The sequence below is a fragment of the Osmerus mordax genome, chromosome 4 (assembly GCF_038355195.1).
Source record: "Osmerus mordax isolate fOsmMor3 chromosome 4, fOsmMor3.pri, whole genome shotgun sequence".
Taxonomy (NCBI): domain Eukaryota; kingdom Metazoa; phylum Chordata; class Actinopteri; order Osmeriformes; family Osmeridae; genus Osmerus; species Osmerus mordax.
In genome coordinates, this window is record NC_090053.1 from 21,736,637 (window position 1) to 21,759,064 (window position 22,428).

At 49.3% G+C, this 22,428-nt stretch overlaps 2 protein-coding genes across 2 annotated transcripts; one reads left to right on the forward strand and one right to left on the reverse strand.

The window, feature by feature from the left end:
* Nucleotides 1-2,253: 2,253 nt before the first annotated feature.
* Nucleotides 2,254-7,064, forward strand: LOC136942113 (acidic leucine-rich nuclear phosphoprotein 32 family member D-like). The gene is made up of 7 exons (XM_067234897.1): nt 2,254-2,485; nt 4,696-4,845; nt 4,948-5,070; nt 5,177-5,375; nt 5,898-6,016; nt 6,264-6,285; nt 6,384-7,064. The coding sequence occupies exons 1-7, from the start codon at nt 2,432-2,434 to the stop codon at nt 6,470-6,472; spliced, it is 756 nt and encodes a 251-aa protein (XP_067090998.1). The 5' UTR covers nt 2,254-2,431; the 3' UTR covers nt 6,473-7,064.
* Nucleotides 7,065-8,197: 1,133 nt separating this feature from the next.
* On the reverse strand, nt 8,198-22,420 carry coro2bb (coronin, actin binding protein, 2Bb). Its single transcript, XM_067234245.1, has 12 exons — nt 22,366-22,420; nt 14,156-14,356; nt 13,060-13,176; nt 12,064-12,213; nt 11,554-11,718; nt 11,290-11,406; nt 11,059-11,163; nt 10,705-10,801; nt 10,343-10,455; nt 9,730-9,820; nt 9,511-9,650; nt 8,198-9,429 (listed from the first exon to the last, which is right to left on the reverse strand). The coding sequence occupies exons 2-12, from the start codon at nt 14,354-14,356 to the stop codon at nt 9,304-9,306; spliced, it is 1,422 nt and encodes a 473-aa protein (XP_067090346.1). The 5' UTR covers nt 22,366-22,420; the 3' UTR covers nt 8,198-9,303.
* Nucleotides 22,421-22,428: the final 8 nt, after the last annotated feature.

The window sequence follows — 22,428 nt, forward strand, 5'->3', positions numbered from 1 at the left end:
GGGTGTAGTAGAGGCAGCAGGCTGGGTGTAATGGAAGCAGCGTTGGAGGACAGACACGCGACAGCTGTGTCTGACACGACCTCCCTGCTGGGCTACTTCACTACCACAGGCCCTCACACTCTCTATTCAGGCCCAACAACAGTAAAATATGCAAGATAGGTCCTTGTCTGCTGAATACAAACAGTACTTACTTAGACTGGGTTGTCTGGCATGACCTTGTATTTACACCCCCTTTATTATCCCTGTTATATTGTTTGTTTAATAAAATAAAATGTAATTTGATTGGATGGTATGGACTGAGAACTGAATATGAATGTTGGCCAAATTAAATTCAACAATGATTGCTTCCAATACTATTTTGCAGTTCGGGGAATGTGATGTCAGGTACTGTAATCTCAAGGTTAGACGCTAGATGGCAATATTTGAACTCTACAATTGATCTTTGCACAATGTCCATAACGTCATAAGTCAAATAATGAAGAAAAAATAGAAAAGACCATAATTGGTATAAAGCATGTCCCGTTGGAATGGCCAATCTGGACAACCGGACTTCTATGTCGATGCAATGATGTAGACACAGACTCTAGGTTCTCAACACGTAGCCTAGAAGTGCAGCCTGCAGGTTCATCGTTCGCTGCATAATTTAGTACAGTGACTTTGAAAGAGGGGCAACTATTTCTGTACGTTTCAGGGGCTTAGTTTGAGGAAATTCGATTTCTTGACTTGACGATGTTTGATAGCCATTGGACAAACAACGAAGACGCCATAGTCGCCAACACAACACAAGCATGGCTGAGCAGCGTTTGGTCGTTTTCACCTTTTGTTGTGTGCTCTTGACGACATTACGCCAATGAGTAAAGATCTGTCTTAAGACAAGTGTGCAGGTGCCGTGGTTCTACGGGCCGTGCCCTGGGTAGGCTACATTGCGCACTCAAGTGGACGCATTCTGCTACTCCGACAACTGCAGTCTGTAGTCGGTGGAGCACAGTGTGGCAAAACTAGCTGGAAAGGCAGCAATGAAGCACACCCAGAGGAAAGTGGTGCTCCCTACGCTAGGAGACCGTTCAATGGCTCTCAATAAAACCTGCAGACGCGGGCTGGAAACTGTTCACAACGGCAGTCGAAGACGGTATTTCGCTGCTATATGGCTCTTACGTATTGATAATATTCCATACATTTTATGATATTCAAACGAGCAGTTTCTTGAAATTCGGTGGGTTTTCAAGCCAGCATACCAAGTCGGCTTTGACACGAAAATGCCACGCAGTTGCTGTTCAGTGTCCGTGCCTCTAAAAGCGGCAGCGCAACACGCCAATGGCCAGAATGATGGGTAATGTGGATTAATTTACTTCACATTTCAAGCTATAATTTTTGTTTATCTTGATTTCAAGACATCGTGTATTCTGCTGACAAAATGGCGATTGGAAAGGTCAGATGACATTTTTCTTTGGCCTCGTTGGAATGCAGTAGATTCAATGGGGAAAGGAAGTCGGTAGTCGTTGTAGTGTTTTCATTGGTAGGTTCCTAAACTGAAAGGGGAAGGATATGGAAAATCCAGCTTGTTGTTTGTGGAGGCTCTTGTCAATCTCTTTTCATGGGAGGTGAATTTGTCGCAATGCCCAAATATGTTGTTGATCTTGGCAGTGACGTCGGTTGTTCATCTAGTTTACTGAAAGTGAAGTGGATATGTAGAAAACTTGGTTGTTCTTGCTTATCATCTCTACCCACCCTTTAAATAGCTTAAATTGTAGCTATCACTCCTGAATGTGTGATAATAGGCTACACAACAAAATATATATCCTAGCATATATTATAACGTCTCAAGGCTTGGTGGTCTTAAATTGTGGGCTTAAATTGTAATGTTGTAGCCGAACATTTGAAACATTCACCTTAAAAGTTTGCAGGTAAAATATTGAAATACTAAACGAGTATCTATGGTTAAATTAAAAAGGTGAAGAGACGCTATCGTGAAGTAATTTCCCTGGGCAGTATTTTACAGTTCACTAGAACGCTTTTTGTTGTCCATTTTCACTTTCCATTGAGAAATTGTTTGAACTTGTGTAGCCTACACATTTCATATTACACGTTTTAATACAAGTATGAAGAGCGTTACATTTGTGTCTTGGCTGTGAAATAACTTAAAAGGGCAGTATTCAATAGCCTAGTAGCTATAGCACTTCTCCAACCATACGACCACTAAACCCCGCCTTGTTCTGTGATTGGCTCAGAATGAAGGATGGGCGTCCGAAAACGTTGGTATATCTGCTATGAATGTATTGATTGGTTTATAGTGACGACAATAAATTCCTGATCCCGCCCCTTACTTATCAAGTTTGAGTGAATAGTGGCCAAGGCGGTAGCTGTGTGGATAGAGCTTTACATGTTCAACTGTTCTTGGGTTTATGAATTGGAATAGCTTGTTAGGCTTAAAATGGACATGAAAAAAAGAATTCATCTAGAGCTGCGGAATCGAACACCTTCAGACGTAAGAACATCCTCAAATATTTATTATTTATTTCCAAATTATAGGCTGTAAGTAACGTTAGTGCATGCAAGGTTTGAGTCTCTCTCGCGTTCAATTTAACAACATTTGGGCGCCTATAGACTGAATTTGACTTATTGAACTTCTAATTAAACGATCGTGTTGGCGAGCCATGCAAGGTTTTTAGAAAAGCAACTTGTGAAAAGCTTGCAAAGTCAGTGTGCAGAACTCATCACAATGCCAGGGCGATTGTGATGGGAGTTAAACTTGTCCGTAAACATGGGGTAGACTGTTTAGTAAAATCATGATCGCGCCCTTTTAACAAACTGTAGGCTCACACAAGAAATTTAATTTTTCAATTCGGGAATCGGGTCAAATATGCAACACAATGGACTGACTCGTGTGCGTTTTTGTATGGTGTAGTCCATCTTGCTTGTGAAATTACGGTTGTTCATATCAGAATTGTTTAAACGGTCTCCGTGCTACTTTTTGTTGGTGACCATTCACATTCTAACGTTATTATCTGCAGTTAAACTGTTATGCACATGGATATTTAGTTATTGGGCATAAGTCATAGGCTACCCTACGGAAGAGGTTGTTTTAAGTAGTTTGTAAAGTATTTTTTTTTCATTTAGTCTTTGTAGTTCATACGAAGTGTATTCTATTCTTCGTAACAATTTCAAGTTATTTACGATGATGTGTTTACCAGAAAACTGACCCTTGTAGGTCTGGGGCTTGATAAACTTAATTTACGCTCAATGGAAACGGACCGCGTAGCGCACAGAGGCCGCTCCGCATAGTCAACAACACTCGGTGGCTAGCAGCCTGTAATACGTAGGCTACACTACCCCGTTTACGGAAATGAATCGTAAGCTACCAACAGATTTTAAGGAGTTAATTTACATGTCCATTGAACATTATAATGGCCAACATCAGTGACCTACGCGACTTGAAACGTCGCCGGTACCAGGTTCGCCGGTTTTGGTATCTCCGAAACGGCTACTCTTGGCTTTAAAGGAGAGCCAAATAAAATCCATCCAGTCAGCATCAGTCCTGTTTGCGAAAACATCTTGTTGATGTGCGAGGTCGAAAGACAATGGCACAAATATTGTACGCTAAAAGACGGGCCCCAAACAGACAACTAACGTAACGGCGCAGTAAACAGCGGTGTGCAGAAATGCATATCTGGAAGCAAATAAGTCGTCAGACCCTGTCACACGGCTGGGCTATTATCGTAGTAGAGCACAACACCGACATCCACTCATATCAGCTAAAAACAAGAAGCTGTGCCAAGTGCTAGGTTAATATAGACCAAAGCTCTCAGGATAAGACAACGTTTTGCGTGACATTTTATACATCGAAAATATTCTTTCTGGGTCAATCCTTTCAACAAAATGCTTTCGTATTCATTTCGATACCTGCTGCTAGGTTAGCTAGCGAGACTAGCATTCCGTCGCCATTTTAGCAGTTAGCCTGCCTCCCTGGCCATTGTCGACAACTCGTGTTAGCTCTTGCTAACAACAATGACAAATAATGAAAAGCTTTTGTAGCGGTTAAATATATCTTTAGCAATTAGCCCGAATAGAAATCTGCATTTACATAGTTGAAAGCATGGTCAATCGTTGACCTTGTGTTTAATGTGAACATACATAGATGCATGTTGTCCAACACAAACGTCGAGTGAATAACGGTGTTTGTGGGGATTACGCCGCCTCCTCCAACTGAAGTAAGCGCCAACCTCGCAGTTCTTCTCCACCCCCACTCGCACACGATTTTATCGCCGACAATCACACAATTCTGCTTATACGTGATTCCAAATGATCCTTTAGATGCAAATTCCACAATATAAACGCGGACGGCCATTTTGTCCAGCATATCGTTCATGAGGTCAAGACATTTGTTACAAATTTCGAGAAGCTTGCTGCATTCTATTTAAGACACGAGATCATGCGGTGTTGTGCATAGCAGTACATTTACAATCCAACGAAAATGTATGATAAGGCCAAGTTCAAACTATAAAATCGACTTTACTGTATACTCATGTACACGTTTTTCTAAATACATAACATACTTTGTTTCTACATTCTGCAATCATTTACAAGCCAGCTTTAGCCAACTAGTTGATAGAGGTTGCCTTTATTGAATCTCACCCCATTCAAAAAGGTTTAAATCTTTCATGTTATTTATCTTATCAAATTGCCCCTGTCTTCCAGGTGAAAGAACTTGTTCTTGATAACTGCCGCTCAAATGAAGGAAAAATTGAGGGCCTCACAGATGAATTTGAAGAATTGGAATTCTTAAGTACAATCAATGTGGGCTTAACATCAGTTGCAAACTTGCCCAAACTAAAGAAATTAAAAAAGGTAAGTTTACTTGTTGTGACATACAAAACACTATTACAATCCTCTTAACATTTAATAAATAAATATTATACTTAATAAACATGCTCATCATGGCTCCTTCAGCTTGAGCTCAGTGATAACAGAATCTCAGGCGGTCTGGAAGTCTTGGCGGAGAGATGTCCGAACCTCACACACCTGAACCTCAGTGGAAACAAAATCAAAGACCTCAGCACTATAGAACCTCTGGTGAGTTAAGCCCCGTCCACCTGCTGGAGATCCCTGTGATCTAGCACTGAGCAGTCACCCGTCAACTCGTCTGTCAACTCGCCAAGCTCTCTTTTCTACCTTGCAGAAAAAACTAGAAAACCTGAAGAGTTTAGACTTGTTCAACTGTGAGGTGACCAACCTGGGGGAGTACCGAGACAATGTGTTCACGCTGCTGCCCCAGTTAACCTACCTGGACGGGTACGACAAGGAGGACAAGGAGGCCCCCGACTCTGACGCAGAGGGCTACACCGGCCTGGACGACGAGGACGACGAGGACGAGGACGGTATGTTCTGTGTTGCTGCGTACGAGCTGGGATTGATCAGTCAGCAGGAGGAGGGACCTTTCAACCTTTTTCCTGTTTGTAATATTCTTATGTGCGTTTTTATATATGTTCTTATGGTGAATGTTTGCTGAAACTCTGTTTCCATAGCTTTTGGTGAAAGGAACAGCTGTTGTAGCTGCTTGTGGGTTGCTGTGGGGGTAGAAGCTAGGCTGTGGGGGTAGAAGCTCGGAGCCCGGCTGTGGGGGTAGAAGCTATGTGGTTGTCTAGTTTGGGCTCTCTCACCCATCCATTAAGAGGAGTCAGGTGGCTGAGCGGTGAGGGAGTCAGGCTAGTAATCCGAAGGTTGCCAGTTCGATTCCCGGTCATGCCAACTGACGTTGTGTCCTTGGGCAAGGCACTTCACCCTACTTGCCTCGGGGGAATGTCCCTGTACTTACTGTAAGTCGCTCTGGATAAGAGCGTCTGCTAAATGACTAAATGTAAATGCATTAAGTGTTTAAATCTTCTCTTATTCCTGTAAAGGGGTAGAGGAGGAAGACTATGATGAAGATGCTGCCCCAGGAGACGAAGATGAAGATGAGGAGGAGGTAGAGGAGGAAGAAGATGAGGAGGCAGGAGACGAGGATGACTTGAGTGGGGAGGTGAGCTTGTCGCCATCTAAACGTGCATTTAACGTGTTACGGCACTGCCCCATGTCCCCCTTTAGCATTGCCTTGTTTATCAGGCTAGTAGTGTCACAACTACTACACATTTAGCTGTGTTTTCAGATTTGAAATTTTAATTTAAAAAACACAGTATATAATTTTATTTTAAATTGAGTTTAAATTTTATGACATTAATTCAATAAAAATATGTGGCTTTTTTGACCTGTTTGATTTCTTGCTCCAGGAGGAGGAGTTGGAAGATGATGGTGAGTAGGAAACATGCTTGAGCTGAATGATCACATAAATACACATTTCAAGTGGAGATGTTCTTTTCACACTAACCCGACACGACTGTTCTGTACAGGTGAGGATCGGGGACAGAAAAGGAAACGAGAAGCAGATGACGAAGGAGAAGATGATGACGACGATGATGATGATGATGATGACGACTAGAGACGCTGTCGTACCCTCACCATACCCCCTCGTATTGTTTTAAGCATATGTCTCCCTGTTGGTTTTTAAGCTATTATATTGGGTGGGAGTGGGAAATGTTAACCATGGGTTTAGTTGGGAATTACAATATTTTTTTTATGTTATTGGAATTTAATTTCTTCCCTCTGTTATCGAGCCACTAGAGAGACTGCACTGACATTTGTGTAACCAGAATTGGAACTCCATGTTCAAGATGTGTCTCTGTGCGCTCGCACATCCTGTCGGCAGTGTCCGTTTCCCCAAGATGGACCCATGTACCCATGCCTTGGACTGAATGCCCTACATACCTGCCTGTGTTCTCTATCCTTTGTTAATGAAGTCGGTAGCTCCATGTCTTGTCAGGGATGCTGAGAATCCTAATATACTGAATTCCCCTCATGTAGATTTATAATGAATGTCCTCCATCATCACAAGATTAATTCTTACCTTTTCTTGAAAAGTCTGTGGATTTTTGTAAATAGTGACCAAAACCTTTTCTATGCTAGTTTGATAATGGTGGACATTTCTTATATTTCCCTGTTGTAATCAATAAATTAAATATTGTAAAATGAAAGACAGTGTAATTCTATTCCTTGGTGTGTGTTTTCAGTGTTCCAGCTATGTTGTGGAAAGGTTCTCACCAAGACTGCAGGAAGATCTCATTGTACCAAAGCACTCATGCAAACTTGAGATTTCCTGACTGGTGCAACCTGTGGTCTCTTGAAATGTTAAGATGTGTTCCACCGCCCCTTGCCATAATCTAACAATTTATTTTCCTTGTTTTTACTGAACGCCAAGTTCTCAGCAGTTGAGATTGTGTTCTTTTTCTGTTCCCTCCAAAATGTAATGTTATTTTTATTTGTAATAGTTGTTAAATGACTTTCCTGGAAATGTCAAGATGGCGAGATGGTTGGGTATTTCTTCATACTAAGTAAAGATCTAATCCTTAACCATGTTTAGAAATGAGAACAGCTGCTATCTGTTACACATACACCATCACCCCTTTTAACCAATGTAATTACTGCAAGTGAGGAGCTATTACACCATGTGTGAGACAGTTGTGTGACATGGGGCACCACCTAGTGGCAGAAGATCATAAAGAGGTGTGGTTTCTGACCCGGTAATATTCTAGTTATTCCAAAACACTCCCTCAGGACGATCGGAGGCAGTCTGGAGGCTGTGTTTGTCCCTGGCCTCCAGCAGAGCCTCCTGACTCAGTCTGGAGGCTGTCTGGAGGCTGTGTTTGTCCCTGGCCTCCAGCAGAGCCTCCTGACTCAGTCTGGAGGCAGTCTGGAGGCTGTGTTTGTCCCTGGCCTCCAGCAGAGCCTCCTGACTCAGTCTGGAGGCAGTCTGGAGGCTGTGTTTGTCCCTGGCCTCCAGCAGAGCCTCCTGACTCAGTCTGGAGGCAGTCTGGAGGCTGTGTTTGTCCCTGGCCTCCAGCAGAGCCTCCTGACTCAGTCTGGAGGCTGTGTTTGTCCCTGGCCTCCAGCAGAGCCTCCTGACTCAGTCTGGAGGCAGTCCAGAAGTCAGAAGTCGTCCCTCTCCCCCAGAGGAGTTTTAACTCCCAGTCTAATGTTACAATCTTTAAAAACGTAAATGTTGTCATCTTGGCAAGCTTATCTGTGATGTACTGTTGAAGCACACAAATGGAAATCATTGCAGCTGTTGAAGACAGTACACTGATGGTACATTTTAGGTGTCAGTTAATTTAATTAGTAAATGGAACAGCTGCAGGGATATGCAGATTCATGCTCCAATAAGTAGCATGATAACACTTGTTCATGTTCGTACTAAAGCCTGCAGTCACACTTCCTCCAAACTACACGTACACAGCACCCTCTTCAACATAACAAACATCTTTCTTTTCAAATTATAAGATACTCTTGTAATTGTCTTTTCCAGGGTTCAATGTTCTACCTTCTCTGACCTTGAATGCTTTATATTTTTCTAAACTGTATTGTAACTTTTATTAACAGGTTTAAACACACACGAGTGTGTCCCAGGTATCCTTGGCATCTCTGATAGATTTCATTCAGACTTCAGGAAACGTTCCCTGAATGGTCCCTTTAACCTCGGAAAGCCAAGTCACATGACCAGCCAAGCTGTCACTGATACAGCTTGGTAAGTTGATGCCTTTCATTTGACAATATTCAATAAAGTATTGATGTGAGGATCATTTAACAATACATGAAAACCAACTGCATGTACAGAAGGAATAGTACCAGATAGATAGTGGGTTAGAGTATTGGTTTTCACATCGTATCACCTCTTGTTCACAGATCACTGCTGGAGCATTTTCATCACATTAAACGCTGCAACACTCCTGCAGCCGACCTGCTATGTTACTCATTAAGTTATCTTCAAGATGACACACAAGTACGGTACTTCAATTTAGGTTACGCGTTATTGCATCAAACGGTCTTGCTTCCTAGCCAGAGGGCCCCTTGCCTAGCTAGACTGTCAGGGTGGATTCTACTCACAGCTACACATCCTACATGGGTGCTTTGGCTACCAGGGCAGACCCTAGATGTACTAACAGGGAACGCATGTTTTTGGAACTCGTAAATGAGGATCACCAAAGGTGGCCCTAACTTCACCCTGTCTTCAGGTCCCCTCAGCCTAACCCTTCACACACTTACACTGCACCAGATCTATATGAGTACCCTGAGGACTGGCAAGGGTGTGTGTTGGGGTAGGATATCAGGGGGGGGGATGTTTGGCAGTATTCACAGCTCGGTGCGGGAGGGGGGGGGGAGACGATGTCTCTTCCTGAGAGGGCAGAAGATCAGAGGGGGGATGGGGGCGGTCAGAGGTCAGGAGCTGTTGTTCCTCAGGTTGTTGAGCTGCAGCTCCATCAGCTGGATGGTGACGTCTCTCTGCACCAGATCCTCTCTCAGCCTCTTGATCTCATCCTGCTGTCTGAAGAACATGTGCAGGAGCTGGAGGACAACGTGGACGTGTGAGTCCTGGACACACACACACACACCCTGTTGCTGTTTCATAAGCTCTAGCATGTTCACCTCGTTCTCTGTTTTGGGCGGCACCATGTCCAGCAGATCCAGGCCGTTCCCTGGCCCGCTCCTCCTCTCCTTCACCGGGGCCTTGAAGGCTACCTGGCCTGGCCTCCTGTAGCCTGCCTTCAGGGACATCAGCACTGGCTCTGGAAGTACCCCACACACACGCATTAACATGCATGCACACGGTCAGGATGATCAGGATGCAGTCAGAGAGCTCCTCACCTCTGTCGGTGCCGCTCAGCCACTCCTCTGCGGTGAGTGCCGGCTCTGTGCTGGCCGTCATGGGATACAGATCTTCCTGGTATGTCTCCGACTGCAAACACACAACAACACTCACAACTGCTGGCTCGCCATGCTGCTCTGCGACACAGTGACAGGAGGGCGACGGGCAGGGAGGCAGGCAGGGAGGCAGGCCAGGCTGCCCATATGGTGTGGGGGATTACGGTCCAACTTTCTAAGTTAGTGTAGCATTATCAGCTACTGCTGTTGCTAATAGTGCCTGAAAGAGGGTAGAGTCTGATATCCTGTGGAATTACTTTGCCTGAGCAATTAGTTTTGCGTTCCCCGGTGTGGCTTTTGAAGGGATATTGTTTGTGAGATTTGAATCAAGTTTCTGCTGTTTGCCAGTGCAACTTATGTCAATAACTATCTCTCCTCCTCTCCTCCTCTCCTCCCGTACTCACTGCCCTCCCCCTCACCTCCTCCCCTCCTCTCCTCCTCTCCCCTCCTCCCCTCCTTTCCTCCCCTCCCCTCCTCCCATACTCACTGCCCTCCTCCTCCCCTCTCCTCTCCCCTCCTCTCCCTTCCTCCTCTCCTCCTCTCCTCCCGTACTCACTCTCCGTGGGACTATCATGGAGACTGGCTCCACGAAGCCTCTGAGAGTCACCAGCTTGTAGAAGCGGAACACCTCACATGACGCTACGTCCAGACCATGCTTGGGCATCACACCTGCGAAGCACACCAGGAAAAGACTTCAAGATGACACATCATCACCTTATTTTACTGATGTTCATTGCCATACTTTTTGAGCCTTTTTCATGTTTTATTGTTCAGTTTTTAAGTCAAGTTTGACAGTAAAAGCAGAGTGAGAGAGGGGAAGACGTGTGGCAAGGCCAGATTTGAACCCAGGCCGCTACAGGCTTCAGCTGTTTTGAATGTACTGCCACAACGATGAAGACTGGTTATTGTTAGACGTACCCAGTCCCTTCTGTGGAGTTGGGGACCTGAACTCCATGAGGTACTGTAGGTAGGGCTTCTCAGTGCTCACTTCGTAGTAGCGGATGTTGCCGTCTCCCTGTGAACAAGACGCATAAACACACACACCTGAGATTACAGAGCACACTGGAAATGTAAATGTTGGTAACATATGGCAACTTTCTCTCTTTTCCTCTCTCTCTCTCTCTCTCTCTCTCTCTCTCTCTCTCTCTCTCTCTCTCTCTCTCTCTCTCTCTCTCTCTCTCTCGCTCTCTCTCTCTCTCTCTCTCTCTTCCTGCCTCTCTCTCTCTCTTCCTGCCTCTCTCTCCCCCACACACACGTGACGCTGTGCTGTACCTTGCCTGCCAAGTACAGCATGTGTGTGTCAGCGTCGTAGAAGGGGAAGAGCAGCCCAGAGAGACCGTCGATCTCCTCCTCTACGATGGGCACGGACAAGTCCTCCTGTGGAGACAACACAAGCCCTGTCAACCCTCCACTCGGCTAACACACACACACAATAAAACACACCCACACAATACTCCCACAGAACACACATACACACAACTCAACACACACGTTTGGGCTCACCTGATCCCAGAGTGCCACTTGTCTCGTGTTCCATCGCGAGACACCCGTCGTCACCAGACGCTTCATGTTGCCCAGAAACACCACTCTGTTCACTCTGTGGCTCTTACAGTCCGCTTCCTGTCCACACACACCACAAACACCACACCCTCCTCACTGACACGACACCGTACATCTCACACACGCACTTCTGACTGAGTGTGTGTCTGGGGGTGTGTGTTTGTGTATATATATACTTGTGTGTGTGTCCAGGACGCAGAGCCCCACCTGCAGCACCTTCCCTGAGCGAGGCTCGATGATGCGCAGGTGTTTGTCCTTACAGCTGGTGGCCAGCAGGCTGCCGTCCATGTTGAAGGACATGCACAGCACTACGTCTGAGTGGCAGTCCAGCATCCTCACCGCCGCACCCACCTCCAGGTTCCACAGCAGGATCTGTCAGAAGACATCACACCAGGGTTAGGGTTCACCAGGCTCAACCAAACTACCACAGGAAACATGTCTCTGCGGGCTTGTTCAGTAGGAGCTCTGATGATCCTTTGATGAAAAACCGCGATTAAAAAGTAGCGACACACTAGCGGTTGAACGAGGGGCGTAGGTTTCGTTATCCATGGGTAGGACATGTGTAATCCACTTTTTGAAAACTTAAATCTGCCCCCCCACCCCCACCTACTTTTTGTTAAGAACGGCCCATTTAATGACCACATCCTCAGCTATGATAAAAAAGCTGTTTGTCCACATTTGTAAACAATCCTTCCACTCCCCAGAGTGGATGTGTACCTTGAAGTCGTAGCCGGCGCTGAACAGCAGGCCGCTGCAGGTGGGGTGCCACTCGATGAGTCCTACTCTTCTGCTGTGACCGTACAGCTCCAACACGGCCTCGGACAGGTTCCTCCTCAGACCCCCCTCTGGGATCTCCCAGACCCTCACCTGACACACACACACAACGTCAACAACGCACTGACACACACACACACGTCAACAACGCACTGACACACACACACACGTCAACAACGCACTGACACACACACACAACGTCAACAACGCACTGACACACACACACAACGTCAACAACGCACTGACACACACACACAACGTCAACAACGCACTGACACACACACACAACGTCAACAACGCACTGACACACACTCACATCTCAGTTCAACAACAACGCACTGACACACACACACAACGTCAACAACGCACTGACACACACACACAACGTCAACAACGCACTGACACACACTCACATCTCAGTTCAACAACAACGCACTGACACACACTCACATCTCAGTTCAACAACAACGCACTGACACACACTCACATCTCAGTTCAACAACAACGCACTGACACACACTCACATCTCAGTTCAACAACAACGCACTGACACATTCACATCTCAGTTCAACGCACTGACACATTCACATCTCAGTTCAACGCACTGACACATTCACATCTCAGTTCAACGCACTGACACATTCACATAATAAAGCACTAAACCACGAGAGGGTGTGCTGCCTAATAACCCCTGGGTGGTACTGCAGTCGTAGGCACGAGGTGAGGTATTATCAATCATTTTCATATATGTGTTATATTATTACATTCTACATGTATCCCGGTGTTATCCTGAATGTTTCACACACAGGAGTTACCAACGGCCCTCGTATGAAACACCTATTCAGAGGTGGACTTTGCCACCTCACATGGCGGTGTTGGGCCGTGGAGAGTGTCCTGGTGTTGGGCCGTGGAGAGTGTCCTGGGGATGGTGTCACTCACAGAGCAGTCCTCGGAGCACGAGGCTATGATGTTGTCGATGAAGGGGTTCCACTTGATATCCAGCACGCTGCCCTGGTGGCCGCAGACTTTGGGGTGGTGGGGGTCGATACGGCCGGCCTGGGGGGCAAACACAGAGTGGTTCTCAGAGGTTGTTGGTAAAACTGTGGACAGAACTGTGTGGGACGGCACCGAGGAGACCATGTTGGGTCGAGTCCTGCATGTCCCCTTGTGTCCCCTGAGGGGCGCTACTGTGCTGTCATACATTGGACAAGGTCTTCTGAATCCCAGCCTGCCTCAACAACTTTTAATCTCAGGCTCAACATTTTTTTTTAACTTTTGCTTAGTTTTTTGTTTGGTTTTACAACATGAAAACATTACAGAGTGAAAGAATGATCATCGATATCATCAAACTGAACAGGATTTCCAATGTGGATGTCATCTTGATTCAGTTATGCCTCAAGGTTTCAGGCAACAGTTGTGCTATCGCTGTCAGACAGTGTCCATTGTGGATGGCGTTGTCAGCCTTCCTTTGTTTGTGTCTGATACCAGAGCCAGGAGAAAGACAGAATTGTAAGTCAAGGTCACATGTCTGACTGAGATGGGTTCATGCCAGCCCTGCGTAGCCTTGCAGTTCACCAGGGGCGGGGGGCAGTCAGAAAAACAGAAATGTCCAGTGAAATACTTGATATTGACTGTAAGAACTACGCACCCCTGATCCTTGATCTTATGCTGTACTTTCTGCAGGCACTATTTGCACGTTACTATAAAAAAAAGTATCTGCTTTTATGTGAATTGTTAAATCCAGATTGGGGGAAAGCAGACCGATAATCTGATACATGTTGTGTGCAAGATCAACTATTGAGCAAAATCTGTGTTTGTGTTGTTGGTTGAGAAACAAAGACATGAATAACTAGTGAAGTTGGTAGAGTTAGCCTTGGGGTAATATCGAGTGTAAAGATACTACACTGCTACTATTGACTCAGACATTTATGAATTGCACAGCCTTACAGAACTGGAGACAGTGCTTTACCTTATAAACCTTATATAGTGGAGGACGTACCCTACCTTGTGAACCGGACCTGAGTTTGTACCGTACCTTGTGAATGGGGAGGACCAGGAAGGACCCTCCTCCTGCACATTCTGTGACGATGGCGAGGAACTTCGGGTTGACGGCACAGAAGTGGTTATCATGAACGTTCTTGGTGATGGTTATGCCATCGAAGCACTGCTCCCGGCTGGCAGCTTTGCCGTATACGTTCCTAAACTTTGAGCTCCTGTACGTTGGACGCCATGACATCTGTGGGGAGGAAACATGTGGACGTGTTTAGTTGAGGGAGCCAGTGGAGTGTTGGAGGTGAGGAGGAACAACACTACCTGACTCTCAACTACTGAGTTCAAACCCACATCTCAGATGAACCCCGGCCCACAGCCCAAACTGAACACACACACACCCTTGACTGTGACAGTGGCATTTGTGATGGAGTATTCACTGACAGAGGGTTGGTGCAGGCCAGACCCCCAGCCCTCATCCCAGGCTGCCAGTGACCTGTGACTGAATGGGAGGTGACCTGAGAGGCCGGCTGGCTTTTGTGTTTCTGTGCCTCTCTGATGTGAGACATGCGGACGCTGGTGTAACGAGCCAGCAGAGAGACAGGGCTGTCTGGGGAGAGCAGAGAGACAGGGCTGTCTGGAGAGAGCAGAGAGACAGGGCTGTCTGGGGAGAGCAGAGAGACAGGGCTGTCTGGGGAGAGCAGAGAGACAGGGCTGTCTGGGGAGAGCAGAGAGACAGGGCTGTCTGGGGAGAGCAGAGAGACAGGGCTGTCTGGGGAGAGCAGAGAGACAGGGCTGTCTGGGGAGAGCAGAGAGACAGGGCAGTCTGGGGAGAGCAGAGAGACAGGGCTGTCTGGGGAGAGCAGAGAGACAGGGCTGTCTGGGGAGAGCAGAGAGACAGGGCTGTCTGGGGAGAGCAGAGAGCAGGCAGCTTATTCAAGGCTGGCAGCATCCTGCTGGGAAACAATGCTCACCCTCTCAACATCAATTAGCCCCCAGACCAGCTGATTCTCCCTCCTGTTTAGTTTGTCGTTTAAATGTCTGGGTGTGGTAAACAAGATGGGGTCTGGGTGTGGTGAACAAGATGGGCGGAGAGTGGGAGGGTGGGGGGGGGGGGGTGGTGTAGTTAAAAGGTTGAAGACAATAGCTGCTGATTCTTTTTTTCTGACCTTTCTCCTTTGTCCTACTTTCAGACCGCAGACAGACCCAGGAACCACAGGGTTACACATTCTCCAGTAGATAGTTTCTGCTGGGAAGAACAGCTGGCTGTTTGCTGCCTTAAACCCCTCAAACAATGTGACGCATTTCACGTCATGGCATCAGGACTTTGACCTATTTTTTTCCAGAGCTAGGCCTTGGTTATTTTCCACTTCAGGGTTTTGTAGCGTGGTATATCGTCATATTGCTTTCCCTATAGAAAGAAGAGAGATGTATTCTTCATATAGGCTATAGGCCCTATCCACCTAAAATAGACCAAAGAGAAAACCTCTGACAGATAGTCAACTGGCGACGCGTTACAGACGTTGTGACTTAAACTTGACACCGGTGTAGACTGCACAATAAAACAGACCCAAAAAATGAACAACCTGCAAGGGATGTATAGATTTCCTGTCACTATTGTGACCCCAAGCAAACACAATTTCCCCTTCCTGATGGTATTATTTTTTCATCGGTCCAAAATAGCTTCCATTAGAGACCGCTCTTCCTCTCGTCTCTCCGGAGGAGACTCCGTCTCCTCCCCCACGTCTAACGATTTAGAGGCCCTTCAGTCAGACACACTGAAGAACCAGAACACATAGTCAAAACAATTTACAGTAGGCTATGGGCTACTTTTGTAACTTGTTGTTTTCATAGGCTATTGAACGTTCAAACAGGTTAATTGGTTAAGTTTGTCTGCATATCACTTCAGTAAACAGTCCACTTTGCCCTCTGCTCATGTGGTTCATGTCTCTAGGTAGCAATTAGACGCGTCAAAGCTCGTTCCCACTTGAGCAGCGCCATGTGTTTCTCCTGCTGCCTATTGTTCTCTGTTAAATCTTTTTCTGGTTGTGAGAGATGTTGACTCAGACCGCACTAATGGGCGTTGCCATAGATACTGTAGCGAGGATTTCCTTGGAGGAAATCACTTTCAGACAATTAGGGAGATGAGTCGCTTTAACAGAAGGATTTGTTCCTATAGCGTTGTAGCGTTCGGCCGAGCTGAAACAGCCTGAGGCAGATCAGTACAGCAGAGTCAACTGAGTCAACTCAGTTTAATGTGGTCGGACGCACGTAAACACACAGATATCCTTTTGTACTGAACCCCTGGAGTCAAACCTGATCACGACGAGTCGTTTTTATAAGAAAAGTTACATCACCAGATGTCAGCCATCCATCCAGCCACCAAAAAGCCTCCTGTCCCTTTTACGCAAAATTGAATACAGAATTGCCGCGTATTTTTTACTAAAACTTCAGCATCGGTTGTTTAAATCTGTAAAATATCCATGTAATGTGTGGCCTACCATTAGCCTACTGTAAAGTAGTCTACGCCTCGTTGAATGGCCACTGGTGACAATTAACGCTGACGTCTAGAGAAGTTTTGGGCCGAGCACAGCGGTGACGGCGGAGCTCAGATCTGTCCTTACTGTGAAGCTGCATTATCTGTGTCCCCTTGATGTGCTGAAAGCTGCATAACAGCCTACACGTCAGCAGCTGGAACTGACCCTGTCCAGCCCGCAAGCCCCCACTGGGTCCTGCAGGACAGCAGGCATAAGAAGCTTATATATTTATAGCTGAGAGATTATTTTGATCTCTATGAGATTTTGCCTGGTCTCATCAATAGAACACACACTCACAAACACACACAGACTGTGACCCAGCACCGTGCTTGGAGTTGAGGAGGATGGTGGTGATGACGGAAAAGTGGGATAAAATTACTTTTGTGGGAAAGACTGGATGGATGTTGATCCATCATCATCGTTTAGTGAAGGATAAATGGTGATTGGTCAAATGGGGAAAAGTTGCTGTTTGGGAACAAAGACATATTTGTAACCCTGTGGGCCCTCATGATGCTGAACACAGCGACACACATTTATGAAGCTGAACACTGTCTTTGTGTTTTAGTGAGAGAAAAAACTGTCTTTGTTTCAGGCTGAAACAAGCACCACAGACCATTGTAAAGCAGTGATAATGAACGCCTCCATGGATCATGAAGTGACAGCTAAACACACTACATGTCATTTACACCAAGCAAATCTCCTTGGCAGTAAGGCCCAGCCTGGGGCCTTACTGCCAAGGAGATTTGCTTGGCTGGGCCTTACTGCCATGCAGGCTGGGCCTTACTGCCATGCAGGCTGGGCCTTACTGCCATGCAGGCTGGGCCTTACTGCCATGCAGGCTGGGCCCTACTGCCATGCAGGCTGGGCCTTACTGCCATGCAGGCTGGGCCTTACTGCCATGCAGGCTGGGCCTTACTGCCATGCAGGCTGGGCCTTACTGTCATGCAGGCTGGACCTTACTCCCATGCAGGCTGGGCCTTACTGCAATGCAGGCTGGGCCTTACTGCCATGCAGGCTGGACCTTACTCCCATGCAGGCTGGGCCTTACTGCCATGCAGGCTGGACCTTACTGCCATGCAGGCTGGGCCTTACTGCCATGCAGGCTGGGCCTTACTGCCATGTAGGCTGGGCCTTACTGCCATGCAGGCTAACCCTTACTGCCATGCAGGCTGGGCCTTACTGCCATGCAGGCTGGACCTTACTGCCATGCAGGCTAACCCTTACTGCCATGCAGGCTGGACCTTACTGCCATGAAGGCTGGGCCTTACTGCCATGCAGGCTGGGCCTTACTGCCATGCAGGCTGGGCCTTACTGCCATGCAGGCTGGGCCTTACTGCCATGCAGGCTGGGCCCTACTGCCATGCAGGCTGGGCCTTACTGCCATGCAGGCTGGGCCTTACTGCCATGCAGGCTGGGCCTTACTGCCATGCAGGCTGGGCCTTACTGTCATGCAGGCTGGACCTTACTCCCATGCAGGCTGGGCCTTACTGCAATGCAGGCTGGGCCTTACTGCCATGCAGGCTGGACCTTACTCCCATGCAGGCTGGGCCTTACTGCCATGCAGGCTGGACCTTACTGCCATGCAGGCTGGGCCTTACTGCCATGCAGGCTGGGCCTTACTGCCATGTAGGCTGGGCCTTACTGCCATGCAGGCTAACCCTTACTGCCATGCAGGCTGGGCCTTACTGCCATGCAGGCTGGACCTTACTGCCATGCAGGCTAACCCTTACTGCCATGCAGGCTGGACCTTACTGCCATGAAGGCTGAGCCTTACTGCCATGCAGGCTGGGCCTTACTGCCATGCAGACTGGGCCCTACTGCCATGCAGGCTGGACCTTACTGCCATGCAGGCTGGACCTTACTGCCATGCAGGCTGGGCGGGCCGGACGTTCCCCACCCCTGCTATATAACAACATAGGGTCTGTTTAGACAGTCATCAAGAGAATTCCTTTCTCATCCCCAAGACAGCCTTCCCCAGCCACTCCCCCCCCTGGCCTCCCCACTCCCCCCCTGGCCTCCCCACTCCCCCCTGGCCTCCCCACTCCCCCCCCTGGCCTCCCCACTCCCCCCTGGCCTCCCCACTCCCCCCTGGCCTCCCCACTCCCCCCCCTGGCCTCCCCACTCCCCCCTGGCCTCCCCACTCCCCCCCCTGGCCTCCCCACTCCCCCCCCTGGCCTCCCCACTCCCACCCCTGGCCTCCCCACTCCCCCCCCTGGCCTCCCCACTCCCCCCTGGCCTCCCCACTCCCCCCCCTGGCCTCCCCACTCCCCCCCTGGCCTCCCCACTCCCCCCCCTGGCCTCCCCACTCCCCCCTGGCCTCCCCACTCCCCCCTGGCCTCCCCACTCCCCCCCCTGGCCTCCCCACTCCCCCCCCTGGCCTCCCCACTCCCCCCCCGGCCTCCCCACTCCCCCCTGGCCTCCCCACTCCCCCCTGGCCTCCCCACTCCCCCCCCTGGCCTCCCCACTCCCCCCTGGCCTCCCCACTCCCCCCCCTGGCCTCCCCACTCCCCCCTGGCCTCCCCACTCCCCCCCCTGGCCTCCCCACTCCCCCCCCTGGCCTCCCCACTCCCCCCCCTGGCCTCCCCACTCCCACCCCTGGCCTCCCCACTCCCCCCCTGGCCTCCCCACTCCCCCCTGGCCTCCCCACTCCCCCCCCTGGCCTCCCCACTCCCCCCTGGCCTCCCCACTCCCCCCCCTGGCCTCCCCACTCCCCCCTGGCCTCCCCACTCCCCCCCCTGGCCTCCCCACTCCCACCCCTGGCCTCCCCACTCCCCCCCCTGGCCTCCCCACTCCCCCCTGGCCTCCCCACTCCCCCCCCTGGCCTCCCCACTCCCCCCCTGGCCTCCCCACTCCCCCCTGGCCTCCCCACTCCCCCCCCTGGCCTCCCCACTCCCCCCTGGCCTCCCCACTCCCCCCCCTGGCCTCCCCACTCCCCCCTGGCCTCCCCACTCCCCCCCCTGGCCTCCCCACTCCCCCCTGGCCTCCCCACTCCCCCCCCTGGCCTCCCCACTCCCCCCTGGCCTCCCCACTCCCCCCCCTGGCCTCCCCACTCCCCCCTGGCCTCCCCACTCCCCCCTGGCCTCCCCACTCCCCCCTGGCCTCCCCACTCCCCCCCTGGCCTCCCCACTCCCCCCTGGCCTCCCCACTCCCCCCCCTGGCCTCCCCACTCCCCCCCCCTGGCCTCCCCACTCCCCCCTGGCCTCCCCACCCCCCCCCTGGCCTCCCCACTCCCCCCCTGGCCTCCCCACTCCCCCCCTGGCCTCCCCACTCCCCCCCCTGGCCTCCCCCTTGAGGCTGAGTGGATCTGTGGGCTATCCCGGTACAGGTTGGTGGCCTCTCTGTGTTTTTCCTGGTTGATGTCATTCCATTGTTGTGGATTTATTTTCTCGGTGGACAAAAGTCTTTCCAACCCCATGTGCTTCCTCCCCCCCCCCCCCCCCCCCCCCCCCCCCTCCAGCTGCAGGACCAGTTTCCAACGTTGGAGATTTCACATCCCAACATCTTACATTACAGTCTTCATTCCTCGAACATAATCAGAGATCGCTCCGATGCAGTTCCCGTGTTCCGTTTAGCATTTTCCTTTCGTAAGAGTGATCATCATCGGGGCGGTTGTGTTTGCTACCTTGCTTGCTCTCCAGAGATTTACTCAGAGGTCATCTCTGAGTGCTTTATGTTCCTGCAGCAGAATGTTCCTGCAGCTGAAGGTTCCTGCAGCAGAATGTTCCTGCAGCTGAAGGTTCCTGCAGCAGAATGTTCCTGCAGCTGAAGGTTCCTGCAGCAGAATGTTCATGCTCTTTCAAGGTCAGGCTGAAACGGACAGTTCTCTGTCTGTAGAAGGTGACAGTCAGCAGGACTGTGTCTGTTCTGAGGACAGGCCCAGCAGCCTCAGACAGATCTCTCTCTGTTCCTGGCTGAGACCGCTGGTCAGGGTGACACTAAACACCCCCCCACCCCCCTAGACCCAGGCAGCACAGCACCTGCTCCACCCACCCAGGCAGCACAGCACCTGCTCCAGCCAGGCAGCACAGCACCTGCTCCACCCAGGCAGCCCTCTGCCTCCCCATCACATCTCACATTTCCTCTCCTTCTCTCTCCTTCTCTCTCCTTCTCTCTCCTTCTCTCTCCTTCTTTCTACATCTATCCCTCCTACCTCACTCTCTGTAGTCTGTCTCTCCCTCTCTCTCTCTCTCCCTCTCCCTCCCCCTCTCTTTCTCTTCCTCCCCTCTCCCTCCCAGTCCTTCTCTCTCTCTCTCTCTCTCTCTCTCTCTCTCTCTCTCTCTCTCTCTCTCTCACCCTCTCTCTCCTTCATCTGTTTGTGTCTATTTTGGTCTCTTTCATTATGAATGCAGACTTCTCCACTCCAGTTAGTTTGGTGGGCTGCTGCTGCAGCTGCACTAGTAAAATAACCCATAAAAGGACAATTTGTTAGCTTTAGTATGCTACAAAGCTAGTCACGTTTTGGACAACACTACATTAAGGTTGGCCACTGTCAACACTGTGACTACATAGCAAAACATTGTTAATCAGAATTGCTGTCATAAAATGGTATACAGTTAAGTAAGTGTTGTTATAAGACTGCCAGTAGGCCCAGTGTGGGGAGGGGTGTGAGGGGAGAGGGGATGTTGTGAAGAGGGTTGAAGGTTGTGTTCTCAAAACAAGATCAATGTTAACATCCACTTACCCCTGGAAAGCCTCTCCCAACCTCTCCCAACCTCCCCCAACCTCTCCCAACCTCCCCCAACCTCCCCCAACCTCTCCCAACCTCCCCCATACCAAGTTTTACTGTTGTAATAACTTAACTGCTAAACCAAAATGAACCTCAAGGCTGTTCCAACTACACTGTTGCTAGTGTGGGGTTTGCAGTGTAGTTGCTAGTGTGGGGTTTGCAGTGTAGTTGCTAGTGTGGGGTTTGCAGTGTTTATTTGACCTTTATTTATCCAGGTAAAATCAAGTGCAGTTGCATGGCAGTTACTGTAACCTCAGTGTAGCCCACTCACTTCTGTACGTATGCATGCTCATGTGTGTGTAAGGGAATGGGATTACTGTATTAATCTGCCGTTGTACTCAGCAGATTGTCATTGTGCTGATATCTTACAGATAAATCCTCTGTTGTCTGTCAGCTGTTGTCAACTGTTTGCTGAGTCTAACAGCCTCTGCTGGACGAACACACAAGGCACACAGTGTTTATTAACACATACAAGCTCTCCTTCAGCTCCTCAATTTAAACTAATCCTAACTTGCTCCTGTTCCACCAGGTAAACTTGGTCTTACTGGCCTGCAGAAGTTTAATCAGTCTCTGTTTCTACGGCAACAACCATGCGACTGACACATCTAAAAAGCAATTAGGAAAAAATCTTTCAAAATGATTCAACTGTCACTCCTTCCCCGGCACATTTACTAAACCAAGTCAGACTTCACGTACAGTACACACCCCAGCCTCTTGAAACCACACAGAGCTCTGAGAACGGTCAGAAACGTAATCTCTCTAATCCACATATCAGCGTAATGCCAACTGCTTCTCATAGAGTCGTCCTGCTTGACCCAACTCTCCAAGCCCCAGTCCTCACTTCCTCTAGAACAGATCTGGAACAGTGAAACAGCCTTGTTGTCTGGAGGGGTGGTAGTCCTGGCAGAACTTTCATCCTGAACCCCACCTCTTTCAGAGACAGCAGCCAGACCCCCCTGCACACTGCCCCCCCCCCCCCCCCCGAGGACTTACCTTCGTCAGTCATGCAGCATGGACGTGTGGCTGACTCTCCCCCTGGCCGTGGGTCTGTCACAC